The sequence below is a fragment of the Ctenocephalides felis genome, unplaced genomic scaffold (genome assembly GCF_003426905.1).
Source record: "Ctenocephalides felis isolate EL2017-DRISC unplaced genomic scaffold, ASM342690v1 CF-g0.4_SCAFFOLD_01886, whole genome shotgun sequence".
Lineage (NCBI taxonomy): Eukaryota > Metazoa > Arthropoda > Insecta > Siphonaptera > Pulicidae > Ctenocephalides > Ctenocephalides felis.
In genome coordinates this window covers 181553853-181581776 of record NW_020538040.1, presented here as the reverse complement: position 1 = coordinate 181581776, position 27924 = coordinate 181553853, and the positions used below count along the sequence as shown (strand labels likewise).

The window sequence follows — 27924 nt, the reverse complement described above, 5'->3', positions numbered from 1 at the left end:
AGTTATAATTCTAATCGTATAGGTCATAAAAAATTTAAATCTAGTCAGTAGTTTTCAGGGAGGGGCAATTACTAGGGTGACAAATCAAAAAAATAACATATCTTGCCAAAGTGTATAAAAACAAAGAAGAGTTTTTAACTAAATACCCGTCTGCTAACGTAATCAGTATGGCTGTAAAACATAAAATGTGCCTGTTGAACTCATTGTTATTATGCAATAAAAGCTCGGCAAACAAGTTTGTCCATTTGTCCATTTGTCCTTACTAAACGTAAAGCCATTGCCGCTTTTTCGTAGTTCGCGAAATTTTAAATCGCCGGGTACGCAAGTTGTCAACATGAGAGCCGTTCACGTGTGGCAACCCGTTTTAATATATTTGCCACAAATATAAAAAACTTCAATTGTTAATGTAATGCTTGAAGTGGAAATGTATATATTTATGAACGCTTGTGATAATTGTGTGTATCGTTTCAGTGGGTTACATAGCGCTATATAATATTTGACAATAATAATTACGTCAGTGGCCATTTATTACATTCGTGAACGAATTTGCAGCCGAGGTAAATAAGTAAATGGCTCGGTGCGTGACTGTTGTGGGATTGAAAATATGGCGTCTAAATCTAGAAAAAATTTAGATAAAACTAATGATTCTGACATCAGGAGCATTATATCGAGCCAACTCGAGGTAACGTATTAAATTTGTCATTTTTCAAATGTGATGAATTCACTGTGCCCATTGTTAAACTCGTGCGACAGTTTTTGTTTTGTGTTTTGTGCGCCATGTTATGTTCTTTGACGGCTCTTTCAAGACATTAAAACCAGTGTCGTAATGTTGTTTGTTCTCATTATGTTATCAATAAATATGTGCATTTCGTTCAGTGTAATGTGTCTAAATCTAATATGCAATTAACCGCCACAAACACGACTATGACATATATACAAATGCTTAGTTCTGTAAGATCAGTTTAATAACGAATATGCAATATGATAAATACATAATTTTTCTGTGATGTACGATTGACACTTTTTCTGATTTTAGCAACTTCAGCAAATACAAAATGAAGCTAACAACCACCCAAAAAAGCTGTCAATTTTAGTTCGACTTTGGAAGGCCGTCGTTGGTTACAATGATAGTTCTAAAAGTGTTCATATTGACAAGCTCATAGAATGGATGTATTTCCACACCGCAAAGTTGATACTCCAGGTAATAAAACAATGCACCAAGAAATCACATTAACATTAAAAAACATTCACATTAAAATTGTAAAGGTAAAAATAATCGTAATATTATATGTTTTTTCCATTCACAAACAAGATATTTAATTCTTTTCATGCTTTTTCTTCGGTTATTACAAATATGTCATTAATCTCATAGTTATTGAAATCAAACACATTTTATCAGATCTATTATAGTTCAACCAATCAAAATGTCTTGGCAGAAAACTTAAGTCATCATTTCCTTACATTGGATTGACAGGATTGATGTAGATATTATACATATCATAAGTTGTTTGATATTGTAGTAAATCTATTCAAGAGTTTTTTTTGTCTTAATTTTGACTAAATATTTGGTTGCTATATAATAAGTTCAATTGATTCTCCTTGTAAGAACATATGTTTTTTAATTATAAGTAGTTAGTAATCTTAAAGATTGAAAAGAAACTATTCATTTTCTAAGAAATATTTTCAACATGTAAATTTATATTATAGGCAACTTGGGTGAAATTAAAGAAAGATGAATTAACAGTTCTAAATCATTGTATTACGACTATGATTAATAATAGACTTAAAAATGCACAAGAGACGAAAAATACAACTTTACACAGATTAAATGTACTGCAGAATTTATTTAAGAATCCATGGAAAAAATCAACTCTTCAAATCATATTAAAAAAGCAATATGTTATATCTGCAGATCATGGTATGAATTTTTTTTGATTAAAATCATTTGATTTATACAAATCTTACTGGAATTAATTTTTTGATTCTCATAGTATTTGTTATTGATGAAATTGGTATATAAATTATATATTGTTGAAGTACTGGTTTCAAAGCTATGTATGGTAATTGCAACATGATTACACATTATGTAGGGCATAGTGTACAGAATTGTGTAGATAATTCTCTAGATTAAATTATAAACACATAAAATTAAATAGTAATTTTGTTGAGATCCAATTAGATTTATATTTCGATATATTCAATGTCAATTTATTACAGTTATGGAATATCTGCGCAGCGAAGAAGGATATATTATTGTGTCCAGGCTGGATATTCTTTGTGAAGCTCATTGTGAAGATTTAGCTTTACGTTTGGCAGATGTAATTTTGAAATGTATTAAATGGCCAAGTAGAAAATCATTGGAATCCGTTCTGTCCATTGATCAAGTCTATTACATAATAGATATTTATTTAGCACTTTTGCACAAATTTGACCAAATTGAGATTTGTATATCAGAGGTAAATTTTGATTTAATAATAGAAACAATATTTAAAATTTATTTATTTAAATAAATGTTTAAAAATATTGCGCAGATGCAAAAGCTTACGATGGATGAGGGACTGAAGTGCATACAAAGATTTCGCAGTAAAGAAAGAGATAATATTAAAGTTTGGAGTAATTGTTATTTAGTTGCAGAATTAGCTACTCAGGTAATGAGTTTATATTTACATTGGTGTTTTATTTTTCTGTTGTTGCTTAATGCAATTTGTATGCAAACTATCCTTCATTGAAATATAAATAATCCTTACAATTTAAATATTTTGTACTGTAACTTCATATTGTTAAATCATATATTCTTGAACTGTTATTAGCTTATTACATCATAATGAGCTTAATACAATGCCTAAAGAATGAATTGAGTAATATATATGTATATATCATTACAGGTATTTGTTGTTCAAGCATTAGCACAACCCAAAATAAAACAAAATATGCTTGAGAAATTTGTATTTGAGTGGGCATATGTACAAAATAAATATTGTGATCGCACTCAGTTACCTTTAATGACAAAAAAATTAATACAGCATGCGAAATCTACAGATCAAATATGTTTGATTGCAGATACTTTATTTAGCATGGTAAGTTATCAGCAATTTATTCATTTTTTTTTTTTATTATTATACTAATATATTTTTTTTCCAGTATAATGAAGAAGCCAAATCTTTAACCATAGAACTCTATATTCGAGCCATAACATTTGATGTGAACCTTTTGGAAAAATGTAAGACTGATAAAACTTTAACTAAACTTATTGAATTTAAATTATCAAAGCGGTTCATGGAGTTTAAAAGGTTTTTTGAGAATAATTTAGGAGTTTGTAGGGAATGCATTTTAACAGCATTTTCGCTAAATCCAACTGAAGAGACATTAAAGGAAGTGGAGCAAATTGCTATTGCAACTGGAAAATTGAAACTTAATGATGAGACTATTGAATTAAAAGACAGTGTCGAGACTTTGGATACAGGGCAAAAGAAAATTTGGAGTTGTCCATTGCATGCACCTTATGATGAAAGTTCAAAAATAGAAGGACGATTATTAGATTTATGTTGTAGTTGTGGATCTTTTAGAGTCAGAATGGCAAAGACTAATGATTGTTCAATGGATGCTTTACTTGGTTTGACTGGAAATTCAATTACCACATATGAAAACTATGATACAATGAGTTCTCCTAATTCAGTTTTAGATTCATTAGTTCAGCATGTTCCTTTGAGTTTATGTGAAGACTTAGTTAGCATCATCAGCAGCATTAGAGTTAAAACATTAACATGGCTACATGATTGGTCCGAACTGAGTAAAGCTTGTGAAAATTACATGTATTTTCAAGAAGGCACATTCAAAAGTTCTGAAGGATTGAAATACTTAAAAATTGACTATCGGCAGTTTGAAAGCTGGCCTAAGGTTGATAAATTCAGCATGGATAATGGTATTGAGAAGGGATATGAAATGTGTGCAGATTTGACTAATGATGACACCCAGGATTCCAAATATGATAGTGACGATTTTTTAAAATCTAAAGATCAGGGTATTGTAAAGCGAAGGAAAATTCAACAGTCTGAAGAGGTTATTGATAATGTTGATACTACTGATGCACACGCTACTGGCACGAAGGAAACACAAGATTTCTTTTCTAAAGTTAACAATTTGTCTAATGATGTTATTTCTTATGAAAAATCTCGATCAAAGTTAAAATTAAATAGCGCTAAGGAACTGAGGACAATAAGTGCTAAAAATTCTTCTAAAAACAGTTTTTTTGCAGATTCAAAGGAAAATAAAAATTCTTGTGATGGTACTAAACAAAGTTCAGTGATTGGTGAATCAAAAATATGTGATTTCAGTAATTTAACTTCTATTATATCACCTGAAAAAAAATCAAGTGATCCTAATGTTCTTAAAAGTTTACGAAAGTATCGTCCTAATATGAAGTCAAAGGCTTCAAAAAAGTTGAATAATAATCCTAGTGTTGTAAAATATGTAAATGAATATGCACCAGCTCTGAGTGAATTGAATCTTAGTCCTCGTGTTATTTTGAATAGATGTGTTGATGAAGGTGCTATGGAAGATGGAACTGAAGGAGATTTTTCATCGAAGGCTTGTGTTAAAATGAATAAAATTTCAAATGAAAATGGTAATAGGGAAAATATTGAAAGTAAAACTGAATTGTCTGTTTGCAATAGCAATTGTAATATTTTATCAGGCATTCCCGGTCTTAGTTCTTTTGATATGTTAATTCCAGATAAAGTGCAGCCGATAGTGCAAATAGTGCAACTTGTACATAACACAAGTAAACAACCAATGTCTCCACCTAAAGTAAGCAGGTCTTCTTCACAATCAAATATAACAATAACTACATCAACGCCAAATTCTAATATGGAAGCAAATAGAATATCTATTGGCGATTCAATGTCTCAGTCTGGAAGTTTGAGTACGCCAGTAACTCCACATATTCAGCGTATTGGACAAGCAACCTTGAATTGTGATTCTGTACAAGTGATTTCTTCTGTATCAGCTGCCGCTGTGTCATCTGTGCAATCTAATCCTCAAGTTTTGCAGACTTCTAATGTGACTTTACCTGATTTAGTACCTGCTTCTCAAACATTAGATAATGTATCTACTGATAGCTCGCCTTCTACTAGTATATCTCAACTTAATGTCATATCAAATGCATCTCAGGCCAATAACAGTCGTTTAAAAATTAGTAATTCCACGTTAACAAATTTGCTTACAAATAGAATAACCATGCCTACTAAATCAGGAAATCCAAATTTGAAATCGAATCCTACTATATTAAATGTGTTGTCACAAAAAATTTTGAGACCCCCATTTTCTTCATCAAATATGATAAATTGTAATTCAATAGTTTCCACAGCACAAAGTACACCACATACTTCAAATAATAGTAATTTGGTATCTTCCACTTTACAGACTTCAGTTAATTCTCAAACGCTTAATGCAAACATCACAAGCAGCCCTCAATCTCAGCAACACTTATTGCAAATTTTGAATCAGTCACAAAAACAAGGTAGTTCTCAAGTTATTAAGGGTGTAAATTTAATATCAGGCTTATCTGGTGCATCTGATTCTAAATTAGTTCAGTTCATATGTAAGACGGATGGAAAAACTTTTCAGTTAACACCATTTTCTGCAAATCCAGCCAATGTAAGAATTCAGCAAGTGGACAATCGCGTATTTAAGTCAGCGTCATCTACACAGGTTAGGCCACTTGATGCTGGAACCGGTATTAACACAAGGTCTGTTTATGAAGAAAATTATGCCAAGTTTATTCAAACAGCAAATAAAATTACGCACATTCATAACACATCTAAGCAACCCAATACTGTTGCCACTACATTAACAGTCAGCTCAAATCAAAATACTAGTTTGCCAAAATTTAATCAGGCTTTTGGTAAGGCTGCATTTCACAACAGTGGAAATCCAGATTCTACAAATGAAGGTGAATCATCTAGTGCATCGAATAATGTTACAAACTTGCCTGTTATCAAAACCTACAAAAGTGATGCTGATGATGGTACTTTATTAAGCACAGTTGTTCAGAATGCAATAAACCCTGTAATTATAAAACGTTCACAGTTACCAAGTTCCACCTCAACTGTAACAACATTGGCCGGAACAGCAAGTCGAACAGCTATGACCCCTTTAAGTGTTCAAACTGTGCACGGAGGAGTAATTTACACTCGGCAGATTCCTATTAATACTGGTTCATTATTTAATGCAAATATAAATCGAAGTCCAGTCAAGTTGCCACAAAGTTCAGTGGACACACAGGCAATCCAAACAGTGGAACCAGTCATGGTGTCCAAAAGTTCAGTTGTGCGGAACAAAGTAAATACTTTGCTGGCAGCAACATTTACTCCTCCAGTTAGTAGTGATTTAGAAAATGCTCCGGGCACGCCATTTACTAGCCAGACTCGAGCTGAGTCAAGTGAAGGAAGTTCAACAGAGACTACACGAACTAGTTTACAACAACCATTATATGCACTGCAAACAAGTCTTCCAATTAAATTAAATGTACCTTCTTCTGCAATGTTTTCAAATGCTAAAGTGGTGAGGCCTGTCCTTCAAATACCAAACACATTACTTACAACTACTTGTCCTATTAAACAACAGCTCGTATTAACTGCTACTCCTGCTCCATCGACCAGAATGAGTCAGAGTTCACGTCTCACTGATAATTTAATTAGCACAAGCCCCATGGATTCTTCAGTCAGTTCCTCAACATTAGAACAATTGCGCGAATTTGACATGGTGTTGGAGCAAGTTAAAGAACGAAGTACAGTCCAGCCAAATATACAAGTTGCTGTGCCCTCTCCAAATGTACAAGTTTCGTTGTCATCGAATATATCACATGGATTACTTATACCTCAATCACAAAGTGAGTCTTCAGAATCGGTATTGCATGTGTCTACTGCATCTTTTGGACAAGAAGTTGTTTTTACAACTACAGTGTCACCACTTACACAAAGATTAAACCTTACATATATGAGTCAGAATCTTGCAAAACTAGCAGGAAGTACGCCAGTGGTAGTGGTTACAAATTATCAGCAGGCTCCTTCACCAGCATTGAGTGTGACTTCCCAAAGTAGTTCCAGTCCTTGTGTCACGCCTGCTCCTACTACACCAATTTCCTCCGCAGGAAAGACTCCTCCAAAAGTGACATCAAAGTCTAAATCGAAAACAGTAAAAACAAATTCAACAAGCACTTCGAAAGCTTCACCTGTGCCGAAGCCACTTCAGAAACCTCAAGAAGATGAACAAACTGCACAAAGGATCTATGACATATTAGCAGAGTATGCAGAACAGTTGAGAAATTCACCTGATTTAAATAATAAGCCAGCTCCCCGCAGGCGATCAAATCCTTCTGCAAATCCTGGTCCAAATTCAAAACGAAAAAAATCTTCTGGCTCAAAACGACCACCTGGGCAAGGTACTTCAAATGCTTCTGAGATGAGCCCTGGTGCGGATGATCATCACACAATGGGAAGTGAAGACAGCTCCTGTGGTTTGGTGCAGATTTCTATGCAGAATTCTCCATCTCAAGGCATATCAAGCATGGAAGACTGCATACATGATACTTCTTCCGATGTTGGTGGTAATGTCAGAAGCGCACAGTCAGATTCTAGTGATGGCACTGCTACAACATCTGAAACAAAACCTCAGGCACTGCCACCTGCTCGGCATGTAATTTTTACAGATCCTAACGGTGCCCAGCAAAGAAATGTTATTATAACTGAAACAGCTGTTGGTGAAGCATTAGCTCAAGTTGGAAAACTAGGATCTTCTACAGCTACTGTTCTTGTGCCTGGTAATTACATCCTTCCTATGTCAATGGTTAAGGGAGGTCAACAAATAACAATTGTTTCTGGTGGTTCTAAAATATTAGCAACTGTTCCAACTAGACCAGGTACTAATGCAAATGCTTTAGTTTTACAGAGTATATTAAATCAAGCTCAAAAGCCTATAATTGCACAGCAGGCGTCATCTATAAAAATACCAGCCATTCAAACTATGACTGGACTGACTCAATCAGTAGTTACTAATAATCAAACTAGTGTAGCGCAAAAATTACCATCTGGAAATCAAATAAACCAACAAGTTGCATATATAGAATCAATTGCAGATAAAGGCAGTACTGCTATTAACAGTTTATCTACCTCTCAAGGAAAAATAATTTTGAATTCAAGCACATCAACTATGAATGTTGTGTGTGCTAGTCCCTCTAAGGTTGGTTCTGCTAATGTTACTGGATTTATTTCCAAATCACCAGCAGTAGTCAGAACTTATTCTACAATCACCCACACTTCTAGTAATAATAATGGGCAAAAATTGTCACAAGCCGATTTAGTTAAAATCAAAAATAACTTTTCTGTGGAAGATAATAATGAACTTAAAATTAATGTTACTCCTGATGTATCTACAATAGTTAGTACTAGTAATATTCTGACAGAATCTCAGGGTAGATATACACTTAGTATATCATCACCAGCTGTTTTGACGCAAAATATTGGGCAAACTAATGCTTCTGTGTCGGATATACAATCTTTGAGAACCAACAAACCAAAGTTATCAAAAGAATCAAATAATATCCCAGTGCAGACTGCAAATGCTGTTGTCACATCTTCTTTAGCTTGTTCCAATCCGGTTATAAAATTAGTAAATTCTTCAAATCGTGAAAATATTAATACAAGTGAAGTTTTTGAGTCGAGCGATACGGCACAAGATGAGCGCGCCCAGTCTATATTAATCAATACAAACAATCGTATAATTAATGGGCCACTACTAAGCCAGATGACTAATCATGTTTATCAATCTTCACCCACAATCACCAATTCTGTTGAAACAATCGATGGCAATGAGAATGGTCAAATAAAAACTAATAATGACCAGAAAGATAACAAAGTTGAAAATGGAATGATTGATCAAAATGAAATTTTTTCTAAAGAAAGTACTCCTTGGAGGTACGTTCCGACTACCTCAAATGTTGAATATTTGACAATGGGAGATGAAATTAAGTTTTTCCGAGAAAATGTGGATGCAAATTGCGAGAATATTTGTGATAAAACCGGAGAAGACATGGACACAAAGTCTTACCAAAGTCATTTGAATTCTGATATTATAAAGAAGAGGTATGTAAATTCAATGATTTCATCTTATGGTACGAAATCCGATCGCCTGAAAAACGCAACGCTGAGAGCGAGCAAACAATTGCAACAACAAACTTTGGAGCGTAAGCAGGCTGCGTTGGAAAGGGAATTGCGACTACAAAAATCTTTATCGGAAGAATGTGAAGATTTGGGAGTTGATGAACCAAGTACAAGTGATCTGTTTCCAGAGGCCGATTTGTTATTCGATCCATCCCATTCTTTTGATCAGAATAGTCAGGATGCCACTTGTAGTCAAGCCGTAGGCAAGAATTATATTCGTGCTAATTTTAAGTCTCTTGATTCATCTTCGAATAGTACTGACACAGATTATGTGAAAGCTGAACTCGATGATACAAAACATTGTCGCAACGCCGAGCAAAATGAGGGTTACTTATTAGAACAACCTGCCAAGGTATGTTCTACTGATCATGGAATAATATCGGCAAGTTCTTGTAGGTCAAACAATTACATTGTACAAACGGATGATAATAAGAAGGAGCCGCTTTCAGATTTTGATAACAATTCTGAGTTTATGTTTAGTACAACTTCGTTTTCGCGTTCCGTGGATGAATCGTGCATGGAGTTGGTATTTGAAAGTACTGATAAGAACTCAAATAAAAATGGTAAAGATGAATGCTTGCATGCTAACCACAATTCAAACAGTATACCTTTCGAGCCGTCTGGAGAACAAACGTCCGCTGAAACATCTCCTAATTTACCATCGCATATTTCACGGACCAAATCGCGCAAAAGTCTAATTTATGTCAACTGTAAGTCAAAGGAGAATTCTTCTAAAATAAATTGGGAGTCGGAATTGGAACATTCTACTACGGAAGACGAGATGCAGTTTACCGAAGATGATTCCAGTCAAGGCCAACTCGAAAATTTTCATGCCATCAGTTCTGGAGCAGGAGGACTAACACCGAGGATGAATAAGAGGAAAAGGCTCGATACACTTGAAGGAAATGGTTTGAATGCAGATAAAGTTCAAAGTATGAAGAACGACTTTGCGAATTCGGCGAAGAGAAGGAAGTCAATGGAGAGCGATCAAATGACCGACATGGAAAATTTGACCAGTTCTCCGATTAGTCCGTCAGAAGAGCACACGCACGAGTTGGTCAAAGGATCAACGCGGCGGCTGTCGCTTCGGGGGCACGTCAAGAAAAACTGTGCCTGTTGTAATGGAAAAGCCGTCGCCGATACTGTGCCGGTTGTTAAAAAGCCCAGATCGAAAGTGGATAACATGAGAGCGGTAAAAATAAATAGAAAGCCTACCGTTTCTCCCAAAATAAAAAATTTAGTATCCAAGAAGAGATAGTATGTATCATTATGTTTCGTACTTGATTACAGGCAGTACTTAGGTTGACAGGATAAAGCATTATATTGCTTACTGTCCGTCTAATCGAAAAAGGCTGATTTTTATTTTTTGAATAAGTTCTTATCATTTAGTGTAATATTACAGTTCACGTTTATTTTTAATTTTAGCACAAACTTGTACACATTTTCAGTATGTATTACTGAGAATAGATGTTGGTTTATTGACGAACCAGAACTAAATCATTTCCACAATTAGTATGTATAGATATCTATCATTTATCTGATACTAAATTTAGAAGCAGAGATATATACTAGCACGTTTATATATAATTAATGAAATATGTACATTCATATATATAATCCTGCTATGCTATATATCGAGATTATAATTATAATTTATCTAGTCAGTGCTACCATTAATTTTAAAGTAATAATGTAATCGGTGCTCTTTACATTTACACCTTAGTACAAATGATATGACGCGTTTTGATACTTTATACCTTTGAATTGAGAGCTACCATTTCAGGAAAGAAAAAAAAACACATAGATTGTATACTGTTTTATATATTATATATTTGCTCGGAAAGCTTTGAATTGATTGTGGTCCTCAACTGGAAATGAAACGTTTATCCATGATTTAAGACATATCACGTTCTATTTAATTGTAAAAGTAAATTTCTTTGTAAATAATGACTCGCACTCTTAATTAGATTTGAACGATATTATCGTAATATGAAATGTAAGCGTTAGCTAATTTAAATCAAAAACAGCTCGTGAATGTGCTTTGTGAATGTACTCGTTAACTTTGTAAAATGAAATTCTGTGTTTCATTGTTTTGCGAAATCAGATGACAGATGACAATATGCAAATTTATGAAAATTGTGCAGCTATTTTATAAAATGATATATTAATTCCTAGGTAACTGATTCCTCCTCTTTAATTCGCAATCTTCCTTTTTGCCGTTTTGTAATGAAACGATTCAGTTTTACTTAATTTCGATGCGAAAATGATGTACATATTTAGATCACATTGTTTTTTATGCTTTTACGAGTAATAAAATAAAAGGTCGACTGTATTAAAATTAATTGCATTTGGTCTTTCACGCGTTTACTGAAATTGTGAAATCTTGCCAAATCAAACATTTTTGGTGCGTTTGTTTATACATTTGAACGCATTTTACCAGAAATCAGTTTATCATTACCGTTATTTTTTTTACTTAAAAATTGTGGTGAACCGTATGAATGTTCTGATGAAATGTGATTGGTGTTTGTTTGTGTGATGATATTATATATTATAAAAAAATATTAAACTATGAATTCCTTTTATAGCTAGATAGTTAATGTATGTAAATACATTTTTCATGTGTTCTTGTTGCAAACTTAATGAAAAATTAGATATACATTGGTATATTTCACATTGTAAATGAAATGCTGCAGCTTAATCGGACTCTCCTGTAAACTAATTCGGTATACTGCAATTTTAGTTGCATTTTTATGCAACAAAACTTGGCAGTAGGATAATATGAATTTATTGAATGTAGATTTTTAAGATTGTTATATGTGCTTCAAATGTTATTACCTCTTTCATTAGCTAATAATTTATAGATTTAATGTTTATACCAAAATGTTGTAATTATTATAAATAATATATTGCCCGTAAATATTTTTTACTTTCAGTATTAATAACGAGAAGTGAATGATAAATTTAAGTAGTTCATATGTTTATTATGTAAAATTTTATTGCACTACTGATGAAATATTTATTTTTATTTTGCTATATGAAAGAATAACATTCTCAAATATTGATTGATAAAAAATGTTATGTCGGTTGGAACTAAAATGCAATATACTTCTATATGTGTATGTATATGTATATGTATATATATATATATATATATATATATATATATATATATATATATATATATATATATGATTTTATTGCCCTGAATTGGAGCCTAATTTTTTTTTCAAAATATTTAATTTTTCATTTATATTTATTTTTACGTTTCGGGGATATGGAATGTCCTCTTCCTCGGGAATTTTAAAGTATTGAAATAAATAACATTTCGCAACTAACAATTAAATTGTTCATTCGCAAATTATATAATCGATGATACTTCAAGTTATAGGTGCATATAATAAAGAATCAAAGTTGTAATACTCACCTAAAACTCAAAGTATCGTCAATTACAATTCCAATACAATTACAATATGAATTTAATCTTAATCTTACAGCTGATAATATGAATTTTTAAAAGTTTAATTTAATTAGAATTTTTAGAGAAAGTATAATTCAATTTTTAGTCAGTACTTTTTTTTTTAACGTTTTTAATTTCAACATTTAAAAAGGGGGACATTTCATATCCCTGAAACGTACAAATAATTACAAATAAATAATTCTTTGATAAAAAAGAGGCATTCAGTTCAGAAAAATGATATATATTAGCAAAAAGTTGGTTAATAAAATGAAGCTATTTATGTACGAATTTCTTTCATATATTATTCTTTTTCATATTTTTTTCCACATATAATATTTTTTTACATTTTTTTTTTTCAATATACATATAATTGTGACAAATTTTATATACATTGCAAAGAGTTTTATTAATTTATCGAGTAGCTATTATGTAAGTGTAGAGAAAGTTAAAATGAATGTGATAATGAAAAAGAATATTTTAAATAAAAATAAAAAATGACCTATAATAAAAAAATTAACATATGCATGTGCGAATATTTATGCATGATGTATGCATTTATACACACACACACACACACACACATATATATATATATATATATATATATATATATATATATATATACCATCCATCCATCTAGTTATTAAAAAAATTCAATTATGTTCAAATTATCAATGCGTTTTGAGATCAGTGGATAAAACTTGCAAGTTATTAAAAACAAAACACTAAAGCTATAGGATGAACTAAAGACTTGATTAACATTCATTATATGAATTAATTGTGAAAATTAATTATATATTCAATTTGAAAAATTTCATAATAATAATTATTATTATATAATAATGCTGAAAAGGTGTTTGGAACAAGCTACTTATTTTTATTAAATACCACTGTTAATTAAGTGTTTTGCTAATTGTGTGCGGGTTTTGTATTAGTTTTTGCGAATTTTATCCGTTGAGATCAGTTTTTTTTAAATGAATGTATCTATTTTTTTTTTAATAACTTCCATTCATTCCTGGTCCCAACTTGACTCTTCTTCAGTGGAAACACAAAACCACATTAAATGAATGAAATACTAATAATAATTTGTGCGTTTCATCCACTGGATAAGAGTCAGATTGGTACTAGAAACGTATAGAAGACCATTAAAAATATTTAGAAGCATTTTCCTTTATTATCTGGATGGATGATGGCCAAAAAACCTTTGTTTTGTGTGCGTGGATTTCCAATGTACATATAAATTGTCGTGCATTCATGGCAACCTAGCTAATGTATATGATACATATTTATTTTGAACATGCGTTATGTTTTGATTGATCATCATTAGTAAAATATGAAACACTAAAATTAAATTTGGTACTGCTTTGTAGCTGAATATGTACAATGAATGGTTATCTCAAAACGCGTTTAATTAGTTTCCTTTTTAGATATAAATAAATATGGTCAGTCGTACTTTTTGGCGACTACTTTTTGGTGATTTGAAATTGCAATAGTATGTTTTAGGAATTTTTATAATTTCTCTCCTAGTGAATTATAATTAAAATTTGTGGTATATAAGGGTGAAGAAAAATATAAAAATAAACTTGTACATAAATTTTGAAATGTTCTTTTGGTTATATAACATTTATATCGTGTTTTGTCGTTACTAAATATTGCACACATTATTATCTTGCCTACTGTTGCTGCATTTTTTATTTTTGATGAAAATCATTTATAAATAACAGCTTAAATTAACACTAAACATACAGTACTATAAGTAGGGTTGTAGTTATGTATAAGTTTTCAAATAATCTTAATGTGTGCCAAATATTATATAATGACCTGTAAACACTTTCCAAAAGTTGTAAATGTATAAGCCAACTTTGCGTAACTGTATAATAAATAATAATTTTTAAATAATATATTTAATTATACACACACATGTATACATATATATATTTATATATGTATATATATACATATACATATATACGCATATAGTTCAAATGACTTGAAGAAGTTCAAAATATTTTTCATAACATAAAATGCTTATGCGTTAGCAAATTGTACATATATATTAGCAGATGTTACTTATATGAATGGATCTGATAATTGTTGACGACAAGCACCATGGTTATAAAACAGGCATTGTATATATAAATATATAAATATATCTGAAAAATGCTATATGAAATTCTTAAAATTGTCATTATTTACTTATTCTATATGTATTAAGAGAAAGTAAAATAGTTAACAAAATATAAATGCTTTTAAGTTCAAAGCGGTCGCTAAAATCCTCATCACGAAGTCATTATATTTTAAATCTTTCAGGGCTGCGAAACATTTTTTTTGTTTGTTAGTTTCGACAGCAATCAGAACTGCTCCTATAAGATGTTTGTTCGAAGACATGACCTACTATTTCATGAGAGGCAACCCAGCGGTCTCCCCATCCATTCTCATATGTATGGCGATTATATTAGATATACAGTCAACCCTCCTACAGCGCGGTGAGTGAGGCGGCATCCGAGTGAAAAGGGTTAATCTCGGATTTAATGTGCGAATCAGGTTAATTCGTGTTGAATGGGAACCACGATATTATATACTCAGAATTAGTACGAATCATAGCATTCGAATCGCGTTATACGGTCACTAATAAATATCAATGATATGATAAATTATTAATTATTTTCTATTGAATTGAAGAATTTATATAAGGATACGATGAAAAATGTAACAAAAACTAACTAAAAATCTGTTTTCTAACAAAAAAAATGTAAGAGAATAGATTTTTTTTTGGAAAGGCTAGCGTGCTGCGAACTGCGAATATTATCGGTTTCATAAGTGCCAAACAGCTTTAACACTACTGAAACCGATGTCGTACACATCAGCTTCTATATAAACAGGCAAACACTTTTTACAACATTATCTAATTACTAGAGTCATTACTATTTGTACATTAATAGGTTGCAAGAAAGGAATTCGAAATTTCTTGGCTGTTGAACCACAAAGTAAAGATTTATGGTATGTATCTAATAGTTATTATGCGCGTATGTCGCAGCAATGTCTCCGAAAGGCCATATTCACTTGAGGTCATATTTGAGATCTATGATCTCAAGTGAAACTCCTGATATCATACTGCTTGATACTGAGCTGGCCGAGATTAGGGATTGCTAGCCCACATTTATTACCGCGACAGTATTATGAAATAATAAATGGCTCTATAATGTTTGCCAACTATATTCAAAGAATTTAGCAATACTATAGTTTTTGCAGAATATATTCACTAACTAGGAGAAGCCATTCACAGACTTTTATGAAACTTGGATAACGATAGATTTGGTGCTCAAAATGAACTGATAAAATATTAGATGGTTTAATTAAAATCTTAATCAAAATTTAGAAGTGAGCTCTATTATTTTTTGTATCGATATACTAGGATGGTGATATATACTATATGGTTATGGCGGCAGACTCTCAACTTGCAATTAGTTAAAGTAAGTTTTTGCTTGAAAATACATCATAACATAATTATTTTTCATTAACATTTCCTTTTATTGGAATTATTTCAACGATAAGACTAAATTCTGGTAATTGCATATTTAAGTGACTATTGTACTATATTCAGATAAAACAATAAACCTATTTTTTTTTTATTTACATTACAGGTTTCCTTTTCAGTGCTTAAGAGGTTTGATTGTGATATCTGTGAAAGTGCGTATGAAAATTCGTATTGTGGAACTACTTCGAGCAAAGTATGAAAGGTAAATTATACATAGTTGTTTCATCTTGAATAGCAATAATATAATTAAAAGCGTGAAAAATGTATTATCAAACAAATGTTTATAAACAGTTTCATAATAAGTTTCTCGAATCGTTTTTATGTTTATACTAATTATACCAATATGAATAATCATGTATCATATCGTGCTAAATGGTTATTCTTCATAATTTTTTAGTACCACCAGGTACGACTTATATTCATTATTGTAAATAACTGCGTGAAAAATACTATATTGCGTTTTAGGTACAACAATCGATCGTTCAAGTCAATTCTATCCTTTTTTGCCTTATTTTATTTTTTTGAACAGCAATAAGAACAAAAGAGTCCTATCAGTAGTTACGAAAATACATCTAACGTGTCTATTTTAAAAGGCAGTTTTACATCATTGGCGAAAGGGGTTATTCTCATTTGAAAATATATTTTAATCTATATTTTCAAGTGCAAATACATATCACTACCATTTGACCTCAGATTGTCCGAAACAAGGGTTCGAATATATGACTTCGTGATTACGAAGCCAGGCGCTTATCACAGCGCTACGAACCTTCTATATTGTGGAATTACGTGTGCAATCTTCCTCACAATTAGAATAATTTGCTCTTCGTTGTTTTGTAATATTATCTGATGAAGGTTTCACGAGAACCTTATCTTTTCAGCAAAAAACCCCGATTTGCTAATTATGTTTTTTCGACGTTTCAAGTCATTCACTCGTTTGAGACTGAAATTGTAAAAAAAAATTCTGTGTGTGTGCGTGCGAGTCAAATTTGACCTTTTCAAAAACGGCTGTACTGGTTTCAAAAAATTAAAAGTCATTTGATGATACTCGTTAAGTACTTGCTTATCAGTTTTACGAGACGATCGTCTAAGCCGTTCTCTTCGGAATATGCAAAAAAGTGCAAAATTTTAGTGTCCTATTGTTAGTGATAGTGACAGTGATTTTCATAAATGTATAATTATATCTGGTAAACATTCCCTGTTATGATAGTAGTTCACTGAAGCAAAAAGTTTATGAATTAATCTCATAACACGCAATCAAGTTGCGGTAGTGGCACCTGCAGCGCTGACATTAGACCATTAGACATAATAATTTAAATTATTCAATGGCGTGCGGATTAATATTAATATGTGGATGCACACAAATGAAACTGACAATGAAAATGAATATTTTGTTATGCGGTCTGATGTACATGTAAAGTACGAAATGGATGAGAAAACATCAGGGAAAGTGATATGGTACACGCCAGTTCCAGCTCAGGTCCTCGACGTGTCCATGTGTCCAGTATAGTATGCAGAGGCTTCGGCTTCTTCATGGATATATAATCGCGTAACTGAGCTAGGACGGACATTCGTTTGCGAGCGTTACAGCCAATCATACGAGGCATTATGAAATCATCGGTAATAATTTGATTTATAATATATTTAATAAATAATTCCAACAATGATAATATATTTTAATAGTCATTTTGGAAATTCTAAATATAAAACATCAGTGTTATTTACATTATCCCACTGTTATTTCAATTTTCAGATGTATATTGTTTTGATCATTTTATTCGAGTTTGCGAGGTCGGAAAAAAATGAGGTTTATCAGAACAATCAAATATTACGGAGGGAAAGTGTTCTGAACGACAAATATCTTCTGAACGAAGCTAACGATTTTAGTTCAAATAAAGGCGGAGACATTCGAGTCCAAGCCACCATCAGTGTATATGATATGTTGCCAAAGCAATCCTCAAGAAACGGATGGACGCCGATGGTTACATCAAGAAAAGATGATTCAATTGAAGACACGGAATTAATAGACAATGCTGCCGAACAACATGAAAATAATAACGATAGCGTTCCGGAAATACCTCCACCGCCGGAGCCCTATATGATGGAAATGTACCAAAATGAACCACCGCAAATGACCGCCATCGAGAGTCGACTACACCGTCAAATCGCGAAGATGCAAACAAAGGTAAAACACCACCACCATCATCATCACCACAATCACATCAAAACAGTTTACAAAAAAATTCCAGTCGAAGTGCCGGTGGAAAAAATTGTTGAGAAAATAGTTGAACGAAAAGTGCCTTACCCCGTCATCCGAAGAATTCCATACAAAGTTGAAGTCAAAACGCCACAACCTTATCCCTGTACGCGTAGTTGAAAAAGAATACGTTCATGTGCCTAAGCCTTATCCAGTATACAAGCATATACCAGTTGAAGTGAAAGTGCCCGAGCCTTATCCAGTCGAAAAAAGAGTTCCGTACCCGGTTGAAGTCAAAGTTCCTTATCCGGTGGAGAAGAAAGTTCCAGTCGCCGTGCCTGTACCATACAAAGTAGAAGTCGAAAAGAAAGTACCAGTGCCCATTAAAATATATGTGCCACAACCGTATCCAGTAGAAAAAAAGGTGCCGGTTCCCGTTCAAATTAAAGTTAAGGAACCATATCCTGTTATTAAACATGTACCCTACCCAGTGAAAATACCTTTTGTGCGTCCACAATATGAAAAACCTAGATATTCACAATTCAATAACATACCATATCCTGGACCTCCATATGAGAGAAGAAATAATTATCCAATTTATTTTCAACAATACCAATCTTTACCAGTTAATAGAGAATCAGAAGGCATAGCTCGTTGGCAGGATAACAATGAAAGTGACTTGCAAAGTGATAACAATGCTAATCTGGAAGAAGCTTCATCAACCGCATATGAAATGAGAGCACCAATTCCAATTTCATTCTTTATACCACATGAACCTCCAGTTTCACAACTGTAGAAGTAAATGCTCAGTGTATTGTAGGCTTAATTAAATTGTACAAAATACTTCTATTTATTGACATACTACACATGCAGTGATTGCGAGAAGCTTCAGGCTATGAGAAATTATTTCTGAAGTCCACAATTCATAACATGAAGTTAACTCATGCATGTAAACTTATATATTTTATTAGCATAATAGTTATTGATTGGAATATGTGTAATACCATTTACAGCCATTAGTTACTTACTACACATAATCAATAAAATTTAGATTAGAAATTATATCATGCATTATGGCTACGGAAATTCAATTATTTGATTTACCAAATACTAAATTATTTATTTTATTTATAAAATTAGTATTTGTTTAACAATGACATTAAACATATCAAATTTGTGATTTCATGTTTTTTAGTTGTATACATAAATTGCATTAAATATATATATGATAATTATTATTATTTCATGCTCTTTTTCGTTTGCGATTCTTGTCCATATCTCATGCAGTATCCATAGTTGTAATATTAGTTATATGTAGAAACACATCAGTTTATTGAAAATTTATTAACAATTAGAGAGTACAGAGGTCTCTATAAAAAATATATTAGCGCCTTTTTCGTCCTGCACTATGCCTCTTAGGATTACGTTGCCCTTTGCCACCCTTAGGTTTAGCAGCACCTTTGCCTTTAAGCAAACTTTTACCAGTTTTCTTCCTATTTGTACCCGATTTTTTTCTATTTTCTTCTGATCGTCTGTAAATGATATTTGGTCTAAATTTAATTCAATGCAATAAATTAAAATAAAAATAAAGTTATTAATATTATATAACTTACTCTAATTGTTCTTGATTACAATGTCTTGATACAGCTTTCTCAATATCAATTCTTGGTCTTTTGTTAAGTATTGAATTTATAACTTCCAAATTTTCTGATTTTTCATCAGTTAAATGTGATGGTTTACGCTTCTTATTTCCTCCAGGTATGAGCTGCAATGAAAAATGCAATCAACAAATTTGTTCACTGCTGTATGAATATTCTAAATAATAAATTAACAAACCTCATGAACACCCAGGCCTCTAGCACTTTTCTCTTTAGGTAGTTTTGGTTGGAATTTTCCTAATGATGCTGTTGATGCTTTTGCAACAGAAACAGCCGCATTTAACTACTCAAAACAACATTGAATTTCAGTAAATAAAAAAACTAAATGCAAATATACATGAATGCCAATCTTACTTGTTTCGCAGATGCTTTGTCAGTTGTTGGCAAACCAGTTCTTGGCACTTTTGTACCCTTAGCTCTGGCAATATTCCTAAGTCTTTGTAATTCATTTTTAGCTACCCTTTCCTTTTTCTCGTGTGCTGCTTTAGCAAACTGGTCCTCATTTGGATCAGCATTTTGTGGAACTTCAACAACCCATTTATCTTCTTTCTCAGCAAGGGCAGATTTATAACCAAAATTGGGTACCCATTTCTACAAAAGTGTAAAATGTTGAATTTATGATATATGAATTGTAATGATATATGCGAAAACCTACTTGTAAAGTTTCATGGAACACAGGAGCTTTTTTCCTTTTAACGATCCCTTTCTCTTTAGCAAACTTTTCCCACTTAGTTAGTTGCCTGGGCTTAGGCACAGGCAATGACCTAGGTAGAACAGTAGAAGGTGTAGGTAATCTGGCTACTATTGTCTCTTCAATACGCTCTGTAGGTAATTGCCAAATTTCATTAAATAAGATTTGGGTGTTGTCCCTCGTCAAATTCAATAAATAGACATTTCTATTAGATCTGTAATGAAATAATAATAATTATTAAGTTATTAAAAGTCAATAAAAATGTGTAAGAACTATTTTGGCATGCCTAAGAGATTTGTCTTCCAAATCATTTATATCCGATGCCAATAAAGTGCCTAGATCCAAATTAAGATCTAAATGTTTTTGTACGGTTATAGGTTTATATGAATCTTCTTTCGCCTTATTAAAAATTTCGTTTACGATATCCATTTTAACGTGCAAAACAATAAATACAGCACGTGTGTTTACATTGACATCACAGACTAGGTTAAAATAAGAAGACAGTGATCAGTACGAACACGCCGTTAACACCGTTAACACTGCCGTTTTCCGCTGTGGGGAGAAGGAAGTATCTAATCCGTTAAGTCTGAGATGAACTATGGTGGAAATTCCGTGCTCCGTGTTTCCAATCTGTATATGAATGATAAAACGCTGCGGTCGTAAAAAGAGTATTGTCGTTTTTATAACCATGGTTATCTGCAAATTTGATTATTCTTATTAATGGTTGTGTGTGTATTCTATTAGACGTAATTATGTAAAACATTAAAATGAATTGTGCCCACTTCGTTTTTACGTATAATACATCCTTGTACTATCCATATCTATAGTTTTAGAATTATCTGTCAGGGCATATTTGTGTTGTCAAAATGTTGAGATTTTTGAGTCGACGAAAGGGGCGCAGTAGCTCTCATAATAGTAGTAGCCAAATTAAGTCTCAAAGGATAATAGCTAATAAACATATTGTACAATGCAGGGTAATTCTATTGGATGGTTCAGATTTGCCTGTAGAATTATCTGTAAGTCCATTAAATAGATAAACATTGAATTATTAGAATTTTTTAAATTGAATATTTGCTGAGGTTGTAGTAAGATTTTTGTATTATCAATTATTTTACATATTAGATTATTTAAAGATAAATTCAAGCGCTTTATTTTTACTAGTGTCAAAATGATAAAACCACAGTTCAACCAATCGTCAACTTATGCAATTTATTTTAATACTGTTTTAGAAAAAGGCTGTAGCAGGAGATTTATATGAACAAGTATTTTACTCATTAGATCTTATTGAAAAGGACTATTTTGGTTTGCAATATACTGATGCCAATAATGTTAAACATTGGCTTGATCCAACAAAAGCAATAAAGAAACAAGTTAAAAGTAAATCATACATAAACTTAAATATGTAATACACATATATACATAATTAATTATTATTAATATTATAGTCGGACCGCCTTACACACTTCGATTGAAAGTAAAATTTTACTCTTCAGAACCTAATAGTTTAAGAGAAGAGTTGACAAGATATCAGTTTTTCCTTCAATTGAAGCAAGATATTTTAGACGGAAAGTTAGAATGTCCATACCAAACTGGTTTAGAGTTGGCAGCTTTATCTCTTCAGTGTAAGTTAATAATTAAAATTTAACTTGATAGTACATGTATTTTTAAAATATTAAACAAAATAAGATGTAAAAGAAATGTGTATTCAGGAAACTTAAAAACAGTGTTATATGTTTTATAAATATATTATTGATTTTTATTTCTATGTAGTTATAAAATAATCTTGATGATTTAAAAATAAATAATAGAAAATGCTATTTAAAAATGTTTTTTTAGCTGAGCTTGGTGATTACGATGATTCTATTCACACTCCTGCTACAATATCTGAATTTCGTTTCATTCCAAACCAAACAGAAGAATTTGAAATTGCAATTTTGGAGGAGTATAAAAAGTATAGAGGATTAACACCTGCGCAGGCTGAGGCGAATTATTTAAATAAAGTGAAATGGCTTGAAATGTATGGTGTCGATATGCACACAGTATTGGTGAGAATTTGATAATTACTGAAAAACTATTTCTTGTTAAATTTTACATATGCACTGTTAATCTAACATATAGGCACTTGAGAAGTGGAAAATTTCATATAATAAATGGAATATGGACAATTTTAGTAGAGGTATCAAATTATATATTTCGAGTTATGTTAGATGACTTGTGGCTTTGAATAAAACTACTTATTAATTAGTTATAAACATATGCTTGCTTGAATGTCTTGTTAATTATGGATAATAGGAACCTGAACATTTGCAATAGATAGTCTTATATGTATTGAAGTATTTTGCACAATTAGTTATTGAATTGTATGATTGCTAGGAAGTTGCTTTATATTGCATGAAACATATAACATCTTAGTTTTTTAGATTTTTTGTTTTAATTTGTTTTGTGTATGAACTTAATTACAATTACGTACAATCTTACTATGATATTATTTTATCTGCAGGGTAAAGATGGCTGTGAATATCATTTGGGTTTAACCCCAACTGGCATATTAGTGTTTGAAAATGCTCAGAAAATAGGACTATTTTTTTGGCCTAAAATTGGTAAATTAGATTTCAAAAAGAAAAAATTAACTTTAGTGGTAGTTGAGGATGACGATCAAGGCCGAGAACAGGAACATACTTTTGTTTTCAGGTTTATATTTTTCTAAAATATGTAAATTTACTTAGACGTGGATCAAATAGTATAATAGCTCATTTTGTAGGTTGCATAATGAGAAAGCTTGTAAACATTTATGGAAATGTGCAGTTGAACATCATGCATTTTTTAGACTTCAGGCACCTCTCAAGGGCCCTTCTGCAAGACAGAATTTTTTTAGAATGGGTTCCCGATTCAGGTGAGAAAAGTAATTGCATGTAGAAACATCAACCAGAGTGAGAAGAAAAAAATTTATTACTCTTATTGACTGTGTTTGTGATTTTATTAAATTTTGTTAAACTATTAACTTCTATCTTATATTGCCATCGTATGAATGGAATTTTAATGAAAACACTTTCCTTTATTTTTATTTTATTTTAATCAAAATCATCTAATATCACTTGATATTTTATTTGTAAATAAAATTGAAATTAAAAAAAAGGTAAAATAAATAATGCATCACAGTGTGCTTTTTTGTTCTCATAATAAATATTTTGCATATGGCTTGTGCATAGATTAAACAAAATAGCACTATTATTATTATTATTTTTAAGGTATTCTGGAAAAACAGAGTTTCAAACAACTCAACAAAATAGGGCTAGACGAACAGTGCAATTTGAAAGAAGGCCTAGCCAAAGATTTGCAAGGCGACAATCACATGTTCTTAGAGAACGTCAAAGGTAAAAAGTAAATTTTTATTATCATCATTAAAATGCACAATTATTGCTTTTGCCTATTTTTTTCAAATTTATTAGGCAGCTTGTTATGCACATTCTTATCAGCAAATAATTTATTTTTAAGACAGGTCAACCAGCCATGTGAAGATCCTGAAACCTCCAAAGTGGTCAACGTAACAGGCGATACATGTTCTAGTTCAATAAGTGAACCTTCAAACAAATCTGTTTGTAGTGATAATGATAACACAAATTCCATTGAACGCAAACCAAGGTCACCCATGAAGAGGAGAACATCTTCATCAAGGTATATAAAGTGGTCTTTTTACTGTTCGAATAAATCTGATTTTTATCAATTATTATTGTAGCCCTGGAGTGTCTCCTGTGTCAAGTAACAAGGGTACTTTGTTGAAAAAAGACAATGACACCTTGAAAAGGACTACGCTTTTGACACCAGAAAAATCACCCGAAAGTGATCTAGATACGCTCTTAAAAAGTATTGCTAAGGAAACTATTGGTGGCTCAAGAGTAGATGATCCTAGAAATGATATAGCAAATGCAAAAGACGTAATTAATAAAACACAAGATATTGATAATGATTGCCTGAAAAATATGACATTGGATGTTCCAAATAATCATACTAAAAATGCATCAGTGACATCCAAAACCTTGCCAATTGAGCAGTTGAAGTGCAATATTTTGAAAGGTATATTATTATTAATTTAACATTTGTAATTGTGACAAAAACCTATTCACTAAATTAATGTGTATATTTTAACATCCAGCTAAAGTTGAAGAGGGTTTAAATAATATTTCAACTGGATCTTCGTCTTCATCAATATTATCCAAACAATTATTTTTGAATGCATCTTTACATTCAGATCAGGCAAATAATGATAATCATGATGTAGCTACCCTTGTTGCTGTGGTAAGTTTATTTTATATCTTTAATTCTTTATTAATCTTGATTTATTGTGGTGCGTTTTACTTAATTTGTTTGCATAGCACTGTTTTATTGGCTGTAATGAGATTTAAATTTGTCCTGTGATTTAGATGCATTTCAAATGTTAGTGAACATGAAAATTTGAGTAACGTTTAATAATATCTTTGTTGTTCATTAATTATTGAAAATAATATGTAGTGAATTCCAATTTTTTGTGTTGGTTTTGGTCATTTTGTAGCTCATGTGATTTTATTTTATTTACATGTGTTTGTATGTGTTTATGTTCATTGTGTTGTCTTGTGTTTGTAATTAGCTCATTATTTGTTTTTTCCACCTTTTCAAATTCAGGGTGGTGATAAACTAACTCTGTCCCTCTCTGGAATAAAAAGTACATTTCAAAATAATGCAATGGAACCAAGAATAAGCAAAAATGAGTTTGATAACAAAGTCACCAATGAATTAAGAAATGATGCAAACCTGATTCCTGTAACTGTGACACATTTTTCTGATCAGCGTGGTATAATAGAAAGGGTTGTACTTCCTTCTACAGAGCAGAGCACTCAAAATCGTCCCAGCTTGTCTCTAACAATCGCACCTTCAGCTTTTTTAAATGCATCTAATGATCTCAAAACTCAGAAAAGTGATGAAGATAATACTAATAAAGTATTACTTTTATCTAATGTAACTGAAATTAGTCCAAAAGTAGACAATGAGGTGCCAGTTACAAGCAGCAATAACCCATTTATTAACCCATTCAGTGGTGATAAAAGATCTCATAATGATTCACAAATTCAGCAGAGCTTATCAACTACAAATCCGTTCCATTCTGTCAATTCCAATCCATTTTCTGGAAATAACCCGTTCAGAAATATGGATCAAGCAGTTACGGGTGATGTGATTACTATATCAAACAGTGATACAACTTCATCTATTTCATTAGACGAAGACGCTGTTAAGAAAACCAGCGCCAACAAGGTAAGGAAATATTATTCTCATATTATAATGAAGTCAGAAGGGAAATTGATGTGTGAGACAATTGTATTTGCTTTAATTTTTTCAATTTGTCTCACGCCAATTTTTGCTGCTTCTGTTTGTATTTAATATTTGTTTTTACTACTATCAAAAAACTTTCATCTTGTTTACTAAATTTTTTGCTGCATTTTATGTTCTGTAACGCTTTCAATTCATAAAGTGTTTGTGTTAAATTTGTGCATTTTTATAAAACTCAATCGTGATTATAATTGTTATATATTTTATCAAAATATTTACTTTTTGCGCATTTATACATCCTGCTCGTTCAACAGGCTAATGTTTTATTATTATTGTGTGATTATAATTGTGTACATGTTTCTTTATATGATTCAATTAATATAATGAAATCCTCTCGGCGTTTTGTTCACCTGTCAACTGTGAAATTATTTTGCAGGATACAGTTGATCAGTCCCTTAATCAGCTTTCCCCATGGTTGGTTTCTACTGATGTCGTCTCTACTCCATCGAATACAAAAATAAAAACAAGCACACCGATTGTACGTAAATCTGTAATAATTACAGAATTATAAATAGAGATCAAGGAATTCTAGAGATCAAATTATATATTCTCAAAAAATACTATTTATTATTTGGAATGTGTTTTGACTTTGACAAAGTCATGTATGTGATTGAAAAATGGGCAGCTTATTTTTATTATCTTACAATATTTGTAATATAAGACATACAGTTTTATCTATATACATGATATAACTTTATTGCAGATTATAGATAGTTTATATTTATTGGATATTGTATAAGAGCAAAATAATTTCGTAATTAATCTGTGTATCCGTTTATCGCAACTACCAGTGAGTTATTGAATGTGAATAATAGTGACCTTTCAGTAAATTTTAATGCAAATTTGTATTAAGGTCACAAAAAAGTGCAATCAATTTTCAATAACCACTGCATCTCACTGTAAAATAATGGCTGCAGTTGCGAAAACAGAAGCTTGAAGTTTAGGATTTGTATTATGATGTTACGTTCTTTATATGATGAAAGTAACTTGCCTTATAAAAATTGATTTAGCAGTGCTATACTTTATATACGTTAACATTTTAGTTTCGTTTTTAAACTTAGAAAATGGATGAAAAAGTATTTTTCTGGTATTAGCATATATTATACATATAACTTTTATGTATCAATTCTATATAATGCATTTAATATGTATCTGGAAAGTATTAATATTATTTAAGATTCCTACATAGATATTTATAAAGTTCTAAGTATCACTAAATTTTTACCTATCGCGTACAAAAGGGGATAAACAATTTTATATATTTATATAACATAGAAGATGTATCTATAAGATATTTTGATAATCAAATAGAATTTATTTTATCGCTTTTTAAAATGTATATAATATTTTATCTATGATGTAGTATTTTTGCTACCAGTATTTTTAATTAAATAAAGCAATCTTAAATATAAACTATTTGATTTACTGATAAAATTGATTATCTGAAGGATCATGAAGTGATTATTTTTAAGAATCTGTAGCAGAGAGTATAAAGGGAACAATACCTATATTTGTTGGTTCTGTGTATAGCCTCAGCAATCTATTTTAAACTAATGCGGATAAAAATTTTTGTTTTCGCGAAAAAGAAACGATTTGCTGATTTTATTCTCTTGGCGTTTCAGGTTCTCAATCTCGATGGTTGACCAAAATTAGACAATGTGTGTGTGTGTTTTTTTTTTTTTTCATATAACAAATGAAATGTTTAACACATGCCAGTCCTATATAGTAGAAAAGCCAGTGAACTATTTGACTAACTTGTTTTCACAGAGCTAGAAATTTTTTTAATGATATTTTATTATCGAACCAT

At 31.4% G+C, this 27924-nt stretch overlaps 4 protein-coding genes across 5 annotated transcripts; 3 read left to right on the top strand and 1 right to left on the bottom strand.

The window, feature by feature from the left end:
- The first annotated feature begins 379 nt into the window (after positions 1-379).
- LOC113378793 (uncharacterized threonine-rich GPI-anchored glycoprotein PJ4664.02-like) lies at positions 380-10787 on the top strand. Of its 2 annotated transcripts, XM_026619387.1 has the most exons (8): positions 380-406; positions 472-682; positions 1037-1201; positions 1708-1918; positions 2218-2456; positions 2532-2648; positions 2886-3077; positions 3142-10787. In XM_026619387.1, the coding sequence occupies exons 2-8, from the start codon at positions 605-607 to the stop codon at positions 10474-10476; spliced, it is 8337 nt and encodes a 2778-aa protein (XP_026475172.1). In that variant the 5' UTR covers positions 380-406; positions 472-604; the 3' UTR covers positions 10477-10787. The 2 variants fall into 2 exon arrangements, with proteins under 2 accessions (XP_026475172.1, XP_026475171.1); XM_026619386.1 differs by lacking the exon at positions 380-406 and having other exon boundaries at positions 441-682.
- Positions 10788-17417: 6630 nt separating this feature from the next.
- On the top strand, positions 17418-19415 carry LOC113377495 (BCL-6 corepressor-like protein 1). Its single transcript, XM_026617841.1, is given in 3 exon segments — positions 17418-17830; positions 17964-18575; positions 18577-19415. Coding segments are annotated over 3 exon segments (1251 nt in total). The 5' UTR covers positions 17418-17818; the 3' UTR covers positions 19204-19415.
- A 244-nt stretch (positions 19416-19659) lies between these two features.
- LOC113377396 (ribosome biogenesis regulatory protein homolog) lies at positions 19660-21239 on the bottom strand. The gene is made up of 6 exons (XM_026617708.1): positions 21043-21239; positions 20721-20970; positions 20420-20656; positions 20244-20348; positions 20021-20172; positions 19660-19939 (listed from the first exon to the last, which is right to left on the bottom strand). Exons 1-6 carry the CDS (start codon positions 21183-21185, stop codon positions 19792-19794), a joined length of 1035 nt encoding a protein of 344 aa, XP_026473493.1. The 5' UTR covers positions 21186-21239; the 3' UTR covers positions 19660-19791.
- Positions 21240-21492: 253 nt separating this feature from the next.
- LOC113377845 (band 4.1-like protein 5) lies at positions 21493-26629 on the top strand. Its single transcript, XM_026618282.1, has 13 exons — positions 21493-21510; positions 21584-21772; positions 21986-22133; positions 22202-22378; positions 22593-22801; positions 23257-23447; positions 23518-23649; positions 24005-24130; positions 24252-24431; positions 24493-24830; positions 24910-25052; positions 25416-26042; positions 26494-26629. The coding sequence occupies exons 2-13, from the start codon at positions 21623-21625 to the stop codon at positions 26626-26628; spliced, it is 2556 nt and encodes an 851-aa protein (XP_026474067.1). The 5' UTR covers positions 21493-21510; positions 21584-21622; the 3' UTR covers position 26629.
- Positions 26630-27924: the final 1295 nt, after the last annotated feature.

Bases quoted from the DNA above. Each gene is read 5' to 3' on its own strand.
- LOC113378793 (XM_026619387.1), top strand. From the start codon at position 605: ATGGCGTCTAAATCTAGAAAAAATTTAGATAAAACTAATGATTCTGAC. The intron at 683-1,036 runs GTAACGTATTAA...TTCTGATTTTAG, and splicing joins TTATATCGAGCCAACTCGAG to CAACTTCAGCAAATACAAAA. The intron at 2,457-2,531 runs GTAAATTTTGAT...AATATTGCGCAG, and splicing joins TTGAGATTTGTATATCAGAG to ATGCAAAAGCTTACGATGGA.
- LOC113377845 (XM_026618282.1), top strand. From the start codon at position 21,623: ATGTTGAGATTTTTGAGTCGACGAAAGGGGCGCAGTAGCTCTCATAAT. The intron at 23,448-23,517 runs GTTTATATTTTT...CTCATTTTGTAG, and splicing joins GAACATACTTTTGTTTTCAG to GTTGCATAATGAGAAAGCTT. The intron at 26,043-26,493 runs GTAAGGAAATAT...ATTATTTTGCAG, and splicing joins AGAAAACCAGCGCCAACAAG to GATACAGTTGATCAGTCCCT.
- LOC113377396 (XM_026617708.1), bottom strand. From the start codon at position 21,185: ATGGATATCGTAAACGAAATTTTTAATAAGGCGAAAGAAGATTCATAT. The intron at 20,657-20,720 runs GTAGGTTTTCGC...ACACTTTTGTAG, and splicing joins TGTTCCATGAAACTTTACAA to AAATGGGTACCCAATTTTGG. The intron at 20,349-20,419 runs GTAAGATTGGCA...TGTTTTGAGTAG, and splicing joins ACAAAGCATCTGCGAAACAA to TTAAATGCGGCTGTTTCTGT.